Below are 13,425 nucleotides of genomic sequence, written 5' to 3'. Positions count from 1 at the left end.
TAACAATTTCCAAGGGAGCATCAGTTCAGTTTTTATACTAATGTAGCTGTTTAATACAATTTAGCTGTTTCTTTTCCAAGGACCCATATTATTTCACTTTGATTTTATCCCCAGGCCAATGGCATGCCTCAGTGTGTCTCACCTTAGCTTCTACTAGCAAAGTTTCCAATTACAAACTGGGAAGCCATGTAAGGCCATAACTAATTTAATATATATACAGAATTTGTGAATTTGATTCTTGTGTTTATTTTTCACTCTGATGTTGCTCTTTTTGTTTAAAAAGTAATCCATAAGTGCTTAAACTATATCATTAAATTTTTATCTTGAATCCTTCTTAGTTTTCTACCCATATCCCCTGCACATAGCAAAGATAACCGGATAATAGTCTAGCTTTGGATTGTTACAGACCTCAATCAATTTACTACACCATTATGCCTCTAAACATACATCAACGACTTAAAGAGGGAACATGGCTAAGCCAAACATGAGAAGGAGGGAGAGGCGGGGGAAGGGGCAGGAAGTGAGAAAGATCTAAGTGAGTGAAGTGTGCATGTATGTCTCTACCAATGTGCCCCATTAAGATGAATGACTACAGTGCACCAATTTAAAAAAGGAGTATGGGATGAAGTATAGACATGCTTGTATCAAAGCACTAAGCATTCTGTTGGCTTTTTTTTTTTCTACTGTGTTTTAAACCCAGGCACATACTATCTTTGGGCTACATCCCCAGCCAGATATACATACATACATACACATATACATATAAATATATGTATAATTTTTTAAGAGTCTCACTAAGTTGCTGAGGGTTTCACTAAATTGCTGAGACTAGCCCTGAACCTATGATCCTCTTGTCTCACCCTCCGAAGTACTAGGATAAGAAGTATGCATCACCACACGTGACCTATGTTTCATTTTATGTTTGCAAACCTGACTTTCAAAAGGGAAATGATAATAATATAAAGCTCAACAATAAAAATTTTTTGGTGGTACTGGGGTTCCTGGAAACCCATCTACCTCTGAGGTACACTCCCAGAAACAGGGTCTCTTAAGCCAGCAAGGAAGGCTTCAAACCTGCTTGATCCTCCTGTCTCCACCTCCCAAGCACAGGGATTATAAGGGTGTGCCACCATGCCCAACTTCAACAGTAATATTTTTTAAATAATATAAAAATAATATAAAGCTCATTACAAACATTGATTATTTTTCTCACCAATTCTCTACCCCATTTGGTAGTCAGTTTTATATATGCAAATCCAATTTGAAATATCATTTATGAGAAGGAATTTTTCCTCCATGGCCAAGCCAAAAGAAGGCAAGTTCTTGGCAAGCTAGCTTAAGACATACTTACTGAATAGTTGCTATGTTGGTACATAGCTTGATGGTAAGTGTTTTATATTTAGTTTTCACAACAATCATGTAGGATGCTATTATTTCAATTTGATAGTGAGGAAATTAAATAATTTGACCAAAGTTTCTCTACTATCAGGATTATTAATGAGGATTTCCACTCAAATCTTCCTGTGCATATGCTAAAACTTTAAAGGAAATAATTCCAAAGGGTTAAGAAACTTAATATTACAAAGAAAGCTTACAATAAACCATGAACGTAGGGTCACAACTCTTTCACAGAACTACTTTTACTTTTAAATGTGTGTCTCATATCCTGTCTCTTACTTAACCAATGCTTTTTTTTTTTTTTTCCCCGAGCGTCACATACCAAAACACAGTGTGAAAAGAAATCACCTTAATTCAAAATTCCAAAATTTGGGTTGATTGGGATTTGCCAAAATTAGGTTACATAACTCTGGGTGCTGATGAAAATACAAAGAATTGATTTTCCATATATATGGCTACGTCATTTAACAACATGTCTTCCTGCTTGTAAAAACTGTACGGGATTGCTTCTTCCTATAACTGTGTCTGAAGGACAAATCCTAAAGCCTGCAGTGGAGATGGAAATAGGAACCGGGTACAGTCTGTACTGATTTACAGGCACAGGAAGGTCTTCTGGGAGGTCGACTCGTTGCCACATGGGCCTTCTCCTTAATTTGCTTCTTTTTACTGTAATTAATCCATTCTCTGGGAAGGAGGAAAGGTGTTGCTTCCAAAGCTGAATAAAAAGTCACATGGAGGATGCTCAAAAGATTTTATCAATAGGAGAAAATAGCCTCTTGTTTCTTTTTATTTTCTTCTTTCCTCTTTTTTTGTTTTGGCAGTAGTAGGGATTGAACCTAAGGACATTCTAACTTCTGAACTACACCTCCAGCCCTATTTTTATTATTTATTTTCAAACAGGTACTCACTAAGTTTCAGGGACCTCACCAAGTAGTTGAGGTTGGCAGCAAACCTGTGATCCTCCTGCCTCAGCCTCTCAAGTACTGGCATTACAAGCCTGCTTCACCACCTGGGTTATTCTTTTGTTTCTTAGGAAAGGAGAAGAATCTAGAGATGTATATTCCACTATTCTTTAAGCTATTCAAATATAAAGGGAGGATAGTGAGATTGGTCTGTAAAGATTTGGAAGGAAAGGGTTAAAGTTCCTTTCTTAGCACCACAGAGGAAAAACCTGTAGCTCTAATTGTCTGTTGTCTTTTTTTTCGCACACTAGTTCTTTCAATTTTATTTTTCCAACTCTAAAATATTCGTAATATGTTCTTTATCTTCATGTTATTTGTTATCAAATTAACTGAATAGTGAGAAAATTATAATTCTTGACTAGAGTTACTGAACAGCCTAATTTAAAAAATACAGTTACAAAAAAACAGATGAGGAACATCCAGATGTGTTGACAGGTGCTTGTAATCACAGTATTCGGGAGGCTGAGACAGGAAAATCACAAACTTATAGCCAGCTTCCGCAAACTAGGAGGCTTTCAGCAACTTAGTGAAACCCTGTTTCCAAATAAATAATGCATCATAATGACTCAAGGGTATAGTTCAGAGGTAGAATGCTCTTGGATTCAATCTCCAGTACCACGCACACACCACAAATAAAATAAAGAAAAAATAGATAATGGAAAACAATTGCAAATAATGAAAATGGAAGAAAGAGGATGGGAAGAGGGAGAAAGAGTGAGCAAGATGGAGAAGAAAGAGAAGGGAAGGAGAGGGATTACAGGAGGAAAGGCAGGAGAGAGGGATGGAGGGAGGGAGGGGAAAGGAGGGAGGAAGGAAGGGAGGAGGGAGGGAGAGAGGCAATGTTTCATAAGACACCCTCTAGAGTTTGTGGGATTCTGTCTTGCTTTTTTTCTCATGTACTTCCTTTGTGTATGTTGCAGAGCATTCACTATACTTTCTGTCTTGCATACTGTGTCTCAAATAGTACATTAGAAAATAAGCACTTCACATCATGCCCTACCTTTCCCCAGATTTCTTTATTCAGAAGCAACCCTTGCTAGTCATGGCCCAGCATTATAAACCTAGAAGTTAATACAATTATTAAGACTATGGAACTGAGTTAAAAGATTGCTATTTTGTAAATGGAATGACTGAACTTTCTGAATATTTCAGCTCTAAAGCCTTTGTGACACTTAGTGTAGGGGAGACCAAAAATGCAACATGCTTGGATGCAGCTCCCATTCACAAAATGGGTAAATGCCACATCTGTAACAGGCATGCACACTCAGAAATGATCTTTGTGTGCAAGAAGGCATCTGAGTAGTTGGAACTCTAAAATCTCTACATTCACATATCACCTGAGGAATTATGTATGTGTCCTGTCTTGAGGGAACAATGAAGGGATGTCCTCTGAAAAAGAGTTCTTTCTACCTCAGTCATCTGAGACATGGAATATTTTAGGGGAAATTCCCAATATTCTCAACAGTGCAAAGACAGCAACTCTATCTTAGGAAAAGGAAGTAGGAATGTTATGTCAGGCATAAATCTCTCATGGGTGAATCAAAATCCAAGAGAATTTTCTAGAAAAGAAACCTGGAAGTAGGGAATATACTGCTCACAGCAAGAAATGCTGACAGAATCAGGTGTGTGTGTGTGTGTGTGTGTGTGTGTGTGTGTGTGTGTGTGTGTATTTCCATGAGAGATATAATAATAACTGTTTAGAGGCTATTGGCTAGGAGTCCATGGACTATTCTGTGAAGTAACTTATGAAAGTAAGTTGAACACTCGTCCAGTCCAGCTCTACCTGTATTTCTTTCATCATTAGTAATAACGTTCCTGACAGTGATAAGCAGAGAACAGCTTTCTCTTATATTATTAGAGTTGCCACTGAATTTACTAGATTATGAATCCACGATTTAATTTACTGAATAATCCCCTTAAAAGTCTCTGCAATCTCTGACTTATACATATTATGTCAGTCATTACCAATATAATTAGACAATCAAACTATTATTTTTAAAAAATATTGGGGAAGCTAGTGTTTTCAGAGTTTTGAAGAAGCCAAGAAAATGTTTCAGCATTCCACAAAACCCTCAGTATTATTCAGGAGAAGGAAAATGTCATATAATTTATAGATCCATAGCATCTTTCTTGAGCTAACTTTTAAATGAGCAACTTATTTGTGGTTCCTACTATAATTCCATTTAAACTTTTAACAGAGGTTTTTTTTTACAAAAATAAATGCAATAAATGCAATTGACAAAGTGAAAAATCAGACCATGTGATGCAAAGGCAATTTAGTACCAAAATTAAAAAATGAGTAATAATCTCAATGATGATTCAAAAATGAAATTCTGAACAAGGATCCTGAGTTTAAAAGTTCTGCAAATAAGTATATAACAAATGAGACCATATTATTTGACCTATCTCCATTTTCTTTTTTTTTTCATTGTTCCAAATATTGACTTTATTTCTTTAAGGTGCTGTATTGTTCAGTGGTAATAAATGTTTTGCAGAAGAGAAAAACAAATATTGTAATGTTAAATAAACAAAATATTAACTCAAAAATAAAGGTAGATTAAAGGCTTGCCTAATATCCTTCCAGTGTTAACATTCAGCAAAACAATCTGTAGTATGTTTTTCTGAATTATTACCATCATCACTGTAAAATATGTCTCAACACTTAATCCTAAAATAACAAAATGAAAACCTACTGAAAAGTATTATAGGTTACATAGTGACTTTTTTACCACTTCAAACGAACTTTTCCTGAAATGGTTACAATTAGTACAAAAGTTGAGATATGAAAATTGTGATCCCAGTCTGTACCTGTATTCCCATTTTTACTCAGGCGTAAGATATGAAATCAAACTAGGTGGCCATCAATGAGTGAATGAATAAAGAGATCATGTTATTTAGAGACAATAGAGTATGATTTATCCATAAAGCAGAATAAAACACTGTCATTTGCAGCAAAATAAATACAACCGAAGGTCAGTTCGTCAAATGAAACAAGGAAAATACACAAAGACAAAGGCTGCGTGTTCTCTCTCTTTCTCATATGTACAGGTTAAAAAATTCAAGTAATTTAATTACTATTCCTGAAGTTGGAATAGTAATTATATGGTTGTGACAGGTGTGTGATGAGGTGAGTAAAAGAGCGATTGAATTAGATGAGTGAATGTTGTATCCATTCATGGAAATATCACCCTGAACTCCATTCCCATATACAATTAATACATGTAAAAAAAGAACATTTCAAAAAAGGTGACCGAGGTACTGTAGAGTAAGCCTATGATCCCACTCTTAAGAAAGAAACTATCTCAAAGTAAAAACTAAAAAAGAGCCAGATCCACACATAACAAGTGAAACTTGAACATATAGACTTTTAACTTTAGCATATAAATTTTAACCTAGGTCTTTCTTGTTTGTTTCTTGTTTAACTTTTTTATTTTGGTAAAATACACATCACATAACGTTTACCATATTGACACTATTTAAGCCTGCAGTTCAATTTAATTAAATACATTTATATTGTGAACCCATCAGCACCATACAACTCTAGAAATTTTTCATCTTGCAAAACTTAACTTGTATATGCCTTACGCAGTAACTCCCCATTATGACCTATCCCGGTCCCTGGCTACCCCAGACCCTGGCTAACACTTGAGTCTTTTCAGCAAAACTTGATCATTATCACATATTTAGGTAAATGAGTCAAAAAACCATACCCTAACCTGAAAAGGGCACAGCATTGCGATCAGTAGGCTGGTCTGAAGACAATGATTTTAGCAACATTTTGTTACCAGCACAACCTATTGACACATTTTCCTCCAGAGCATCACAGACACACATTTTCTACAGAAAAAGCAGCTTTCTTGTATTATGAGATAGAAATAAGAAACTCAGTGCAAACGGAAAGAGGAGTGAGGTGTGAACAGTACTTTATAATTAATCAAGAAAGACATTTTGGCATCTTGTTTTTATAAAAAAGCAAAACTGTGAAAAATTATCATGTGCTTGCTATCTATCCACATGCTATATATTCATAAATAATAACTTGATTGCTCTCATAAGAAAAATCCATACACTCAGCAAATCATCTTTGAGCACCTATTATATGCTAGGCCCTCTGATAGGCTTTGGGGATATCCAGTACAAGTCCAACAAAATCCTGTAAATCAGGCACAGAGTATAATGTATGTGAGGTTTGTATATCAAACTGAACCCAGTAATTACTTTTCTCAATGAAATTGAGCTAGTGTAAAACTAGAATCCTCATAGGTGTCTACTGAAAACATTTAGGCTTCAAGGAACTATCAAATATCCAAACACAGGAGTAGGAATGAAGTACTTCTTGCTTGCAACATTCATCCTATTTTATTTCACATTTGCATCTCAATAATACCGATGCATGCCAATAAATCTGTTTTGGTTTGTAAGTTTAAAAATGGTAGTGGTGCCCATTTGGGTGGAGAAAAGCTAGAATGTAATGTCAATGGGATGGGTATGCTTATTTGGAACACTCTCTAGAAAGCATTCATTATTACTCACAACGGGGCTTGCAGTCAGCTGGGCTCATTTATGTGACTGTAATTAGCTGTGGGTCAGGAAGGCAATTGTGTCAATCTTCACGGAGTGTTCTCACATGACTGGTGTCAAAAGGCCTGCAATGGTTTTATGTGGAAAACCTGGGTGCACTCCTGCTTTACATGGTGACTATACGGTTCCAAATAGAATAGAGGAGAAGATTCTGCTTCAACAAATTCCACTGACTAAAACAGTCACAAGACACGTGCTGCATAAAAGTGTGAGAGAACTAGAGAGCTGTCCTATAACAAAGCAGACACACAAGATGGATTTAGGAGGCTCAATAGTGCAAGTCACCAATGCAATTCTTCTGCCACACCATCAACAGGCAAACACAATCGATCCTGTGCCATTATGGCCACTTGGGCAAGGTTTGGATAAATATCAAGGAAAAGTACCATTAAATTTTCTTAGGCCAGGAAGGATGCTAACTGGACTGAGTCCTTTACAAAAAATATCATTTTTCTTAGGAGTAATCCCATTGTCCATTTCTCTACAAAGTTGAAGGGTGTTTGGTCTTCCCTTAAACATGATTTTTTTCTTTCTATTTTTTTATAGTGAGAATCTTTTTGCCTGAAGTCCTAAGCATGCTCTTTGTGTAATTCTAAGCCATGGTGAATAGTCACTTCCATAGATGACAAAAAACATAGATCATAGGAAATGCAAATGTAAAAGATTAACCTTACAGATGCCATACTTTTCAGAGAGAGAAAGAGAAGCCAAATTATCAATGTAAAATATCAGCTGAATAAAGAAAGTTAATTATAAGGACATTAGAATAAATTATAAGTGTAGGGACTGATGCATCCAGGGCTATAGAGAACGACCTCAACCTACCCAGAGAGTGAAGGTGAGCTAAGAATTGACATATTTATTTTGTGTAAAAATTCACAGAGGCTTTTGAAGAGACAAGCAGCAGAAAACTAGGGATCAACTTGGACATCTTCCACAGACCCAACAGGATGGTCTCTCACTGATGTGAGGACTTTTCACAGCCTGTAGGTGAGTTTTGACTTGTGAAAATTCCTACCATGCCACTCATATTGATAAATTATAAGATGTAACAACACTACGGAGCCTCATTAAACACATTTTCTTGGAATCAAAACAAAGTGAATACTTCTTAATCACATAAAACAATAATCAAAGATTTTTCCTTCCGATCTTCCAAGACTCCATCCTGAGCTTTCTTCTCTCCTGAATTCTGGTGGTATCACCCAAATATTTTGCCTGAATTTGGCAATGTAATTTATTTTGTCCTATTATTTTGCCATTAAGCAGAATATTTTCTTACAATTCATGTACTGTAGTAGGTAATGTTTGCATGTAACATATAACTCTGAATGTACATATATAAAAGTTGTTCGTGTAAATGTTTCCTATTCTATCATATATCCTAACTACTTAGATTTTCTCCAAGGAAAAGGTACTGTTAAGTTTTACTTTTTCCTGTGAGAAATTCTATGAATATCCAGTCAAATGGCTTATGTGAAAACTCTTTTAAATGAATAGAGTGCCAAAAATATAGAACAGCATCTTATCATTTTCACTTAAAATTTTCTTGGATATTACTATTATTATTTAATTACCTACAGAGTTCCCCGTTTATTTTAACTAGTACATAATAATATATACTGTGTATGTCTCATAATTTATTAGATAGCTCAGTTACCACTGTTGCAAATTTAGGGCAAAATAACTGTTTAAATTAGTAAAAGCCATGGTCATGACTTTGAGCCTCCTTTGGAATCCAGTTTCGGATGGCCAGCTTGCACAGTGACCCATCCTTAGTCTTCTCAAGCTAGAAGGAAGCTCCCAACCTTCTCACATTTCCTCATGACCTTAACTGAAATCCACCCCTTCTTATTTTTTACCAATTGTCAGTAACCTTGTTAAAATTCAACTGTCAAATTCCTTTGTTTCTCTAAGATTTCTACACCATGATCCCTATAACCAGAGCAGAAGGTGATTTTTTCTCCATTAGTTTATTTTAGAGACATATTTGCAATTTTCTGTCATCTTGATGTGGTTTGTAAGTATTCATGTGTGCCTTATCCCCTTTGCCAGACTGCAGTTCAACTGAAGCATGTGACACATAAAACACAGGGCTGTCCTTCGCAGATCTATCAGACAGGCTTGTATGTATTTAAGTTTAACAGATATGTGTTGCATAAATGTATCTTCATGAATATGTCCAATGTGATTCCATTGGATTTTGTTATCACAGAACAATAAATTAGAAGCCTATAGATATGGGTCTGTAGCTTCCAGTCTAAGAATACTGTTAGGTATTTATTAAGTTATTTAAGCTCTGTAAAAACCCTTGTATTAATATAATATTCTCATTTTAGTCCCTTTGGAAAGATACCCAGGAGTGGCATAGCAAGGAACCAACCTAGGTGTCTATCAACAGATGAGTGGATTACAATATTATGAGATAAACACACGACTGAATTCTACTCGGCAGTAAACAAGAATAAAATTATGTCATTTGCAGGAAAATGGATGGACCCGGAGAATATTAAGTGAAATTAGCCAGTCACAGAAAGTGAAAGGTCACCAATGTTTTCTCTCATATGTAGAATCTAAGAAGTAATCAGGATGCAAGAGGGACTTTAGATAATGGGAGAAAAACTCCAGCAGAGTGAGGAAGGTGGTCTAGGTAAGAGTGAGGGAGAGAGAGAATTAACATGGACATTATAAACAAACGTGAGAATATCAATACCAAGCTTCATATCATGTATGGGGAAGAAGGGGAGTGGGGAGTAAGCAGGGGGGGGGAATTCACCAAATGTTGTGTGTATTTTGTCACTATCACTATTTGGTATATTATGTTATGAGACAATAATGAACCAGTAAGAATATAAATAAAAAAGAAAAATGAATGCACTTGGAAAAAATTGATATCCTCGAACAAAAAGATTAAAAAGCTAAATATAATTCTACCTCAAAAAATAAAACCTTTATTTTAAGATAGGAAAGTATCTGAACTATGTAATTGGATTATCATGACAAATAGTTTTATGAGAAAAATCTATGCATTAGAGAGAAAAAGGAGAAGTCAAAGATTACCCCAGTGGCTGAGTGCTTGCCCAGCATGTGTAACACCCTGGGTTTAATCTCAGCACAATAAATAAATAAATAAATAAATAAATAAATAAATAAATAAATAAATCTGACCACAATTTTTAAAGAATTTTTTTCTCAGCAAAAGAAAAATACCCAAAGTCAAAATATTTACACATTGTTCAAAATCTCTCTATCTCAATATGCCTCTAAATAAACCATCAATTTATACATAAAAATTTTCAGATATAAAATCTCAATCCATAAAAGCCAACTGTACATTTGTGCCATTTTAAATATTATGAATAAATAGCCATAGAGTGAAATCAATAATATCATATCATTTTATATTGAAATTTTGGTATAACATATTCATTATTGGCTCCTAGTATCTGAAACAAACTCACCCAGATCATTTAATTTCCCTATAACCTTAAACCATATTTTACAGGATTGGGTTGTTATGACCACATTGATATATTTCAGAATCATCTTAAATATCAACTAATCTTCACAATTCAATTATTTATAATTTGTTACCTTTAGTATCCTAAAGTGCTTAATGCATATGATTTTTTTTTTTTGTCCTAAAAAGAATGTAGCATAACAAGTCAGTTTTACCACTTGGCTAACAACCTCTATAGGTCAAACCAAATCTATCCCAAAAGGCCATATTCAAGAACAAATAAAAAATATATCTAAAGTATTTTTAAAATATCACAAGCAACAAAGATCTAATTATTATTAACTTAGAAGACAGTCACCTTTTTCCTTCTTTTTTCTTTCAGCATTAAAAAGCAATGTTTCTAAGGATACGTATGTTAAAGTTTTTAGTTTGATATTTCCCCAGCATGTTTTTCAACAAGGATAAAGATAATTCAGTCTCATCTCCTTTTTAGATTTCACTATACATTCTATTGAAAAATAGTTGGAAAACTACTTGGTAATTCTCAACACACCTAGGCTAGGACTGGTGGCGTTCAGTTCTATGTGTATTAATGTGATGTGAACCTCTCTTTATCAGAAAAACATAGGCAATTGGAGAAACCTTATGATTCCAGAAGGATGATATGTCCAATGAATATCTAGAAAACTTAAAAAATCTCTAACAGCATATATCAAAAAGCATCCTTACAGCAGAAGTAAAATAGTGTTAACACATTAAAACTTACCAGTTAAGCAAATATTGGCCACATAAACCATTACATTAGCTTAAATATGTGTCTCTCTAGATATCTGCTATCCAGTCTCTATTAATCCTACTGGTATAATTGAGGTAAGCCAAAATGCCCCAAATGATTAGGAATAGTTTAGCCTCTGAAACCTGAAATTTGACTGGGAGGTTGTTGACTGCATCATAAAATATATTCAAAGTTTTTCTGGAAAACCTACCTTCTGTGTGCACCGCTGACACATAAGTCCAGTTGTACCTCTTCACTATGTCCACCATGGCTCGTGCCTGCTGGGCATCTGAGGGCACGACCCTCATGAAGTATTTGAACAGGGTCTTGTCGCTCAGATCCATGCTAGTTGCTGAGTAAGCAATCTGAGGTATGTTGAAAAGTTGGAGCAAGTTCTGGACTTGGATGGCCACCGAACTGGAGCCAGGCCCAATGACCCCTACTATGGGCTTCTTGGAGCGAAAGGAAGAGGAAGAGCCATCCACACAGCGTACCAAGCCTTCTTCCTCTTCTGAAGAAATGAGGGAGTCCCTGATGAACTCAATGCTCTGCTCCAGGGCCACAGCTGAGTGCCAGCAGGAATCCCTTATCTCACAGCCAAGGGTGATGTTGGGCAGAAGCGTGGGGTCTGAATTGATCCTTTCCAGTGTGTGCAGCATGGCCTCCACCCTCTGAATGCCATACTGCTCACGGACTGCCCCACACTTCCTCTCATGAACTTTGTCCACAGTGGGCTGGTGGTGGACAGAAAAGAGAGCTCCGATGATGATGTCACCTGGCATATGAGCCACCACCCTCCTCTCACTCGACTGCGCACTCCCACGGACATCTTCTTTCAAAAGCAGGACTGACAGGATCAACAGAAGGACCATTTTAGGAAAGGGGTTCAAGCTAATAAAGATAACATGGTGGGGGAAACTGAGGAGAGTTCTGATAGGTAAAATCAAAGGATGTCCTGTGTTGAATGGTACACCAAGAAATTAGCACGCAATTTAGACGTGTTCTCTAAAGGACCATCATGTCCCCAAGCAGCATTTAGTTAGGTGCATCCATGTTATCATGGTCTTCCAAGCCTGAAAGGAAAAGAACAGGAGTTTTTGTAAATATACTTTTATTGGTGCATTGTAATTACACATCATTGTGAGGTTCAAAGTCATAAAAACATCCCTATGGATCTTGGTGTATTTCTCTTCAGAACATTAAATTTTTTATTTGTCTGGTTTTTGTGTTTTGGTGGTACTGGGGGTTGAACCCAGGGACAACTACCTCTGAGCTATACCCCCCAGCTCTATTTTTCTGTATATTTTGAAAAGGATCTTACAGGCTGGGTGTGATAGTGCACACTTGTAATCCCAGCATTTGGGAGGTGGGGACCAGAGGATCACAGTTCGCAGACAATCTCAGCTACCTAGCAAGGTACTTTGCAACTCAGTGAGACCCTGTTTCAAAAATAAAAAGACTAGAAACTAGGGCTTAGGGTGTATCTCGAAGGTGGAATGTCCCTGGGTTCCACCCCCAGTACAGAAAAAAAAAAAAAAAAAAAAAAAGGATCTCACAAAATTGCTGAGGCTGGCTTTGAAACTGTGGTCTTCCTGTTGCAGGAAAAAAAAAAAAGGAGAAGAAGAAAGAGGAGGAGAAGGAGGAGGAGAAAAAGGAGAAAAAGGAGGAGAAGAGAAGAGAGAATCCTAGTAGGTAAACCATGCTATTTACAGAAAATTCTAGAAGTTATATACCCCAAATATTAAGATTGGTGGTATCTCAGTAATGGAATTATGATTGTGGTTTTATTGTAATTTTCACAAAGCTTTGTTTGTCCAATTTATTTTTCACTGAGCATAAATTAATTGTGCAATTATAAAATTAAAGCTACCTTGGAAGAGCTGGGAATGTTGCTCACTGGATGAGCAATTGCCCAGTATGTACAAGGATCTGGGTTCCATCCCCAGTACTACTACAGAACAAAAGCCTATATACTCCCTCTCCAAATGCAATGCAAAACAAATACCCTTCCTAAGAGGAAGTATTTGTCTAACATGTAAAATGTAACAAAGATGAATAAGGAGAGGTAGGTAATTCAAGTTAAAGGCACTGTGGACAAAGATCTGAATATTACAACATAAAACACTCTCCAAATATACAAGTAATATCGATGTAAGCACCAAATTTTGGAGAAAAATATACATAGATTCAAATCCCAATTTTGCTACTAAGAAGCAATAGTAAATTATTTAACCTCCCAGTACCAGAAT

The 13,425-nt window shown here is 36.0% G+C and overlaps 1 protein-coding gene across 2 annotated transcripts in view; it reads right to left on the bottom strand.

The window, feature by feature from the left end:
- The window catches only part of GRM5 (glutamate metabotropic receptor 5), a gene marked incomplete at both ends in the record, with an annotated part of 485,189 nt that extends 473,129 nt beyond the window's left edge, over window positions 1-12,060 (bottom strand). Inside the window, one exon of one of the 2 annotated variants that reach the window (XM_080699847.1) lies at window positions 11,388-12,060. In XM_080699847.1, the coding sequence (XP_080555973.1) occupies window positions 11,388-12,048 (661 nt within the window). The remainder of the gene's footprint in view (window positions 1-11,387) is intronic. The other variant, XM_080699846.1, reaches the window with a different exon arrangement.
- Window positions 12,061-13,425: the final 1,365 nt, after the last annotated feature.

This window comes from Muscardinus avellanarius (assembly GCF_963383645.1).
Source record: "Muscardinus avellanarius genome assembly, chromosome: 1".
NCBI lineage: Eukaryota > Metazoa > Chordata > Mammalia > Rodentia > Gliridae > Muscardinus > Muscardinus avellanarius.
The sequence above is the reverse complement of the archived record's forward strand: the minus strand, read 5'-3'. Positions and strand labels throughout refer to the sequence as shown.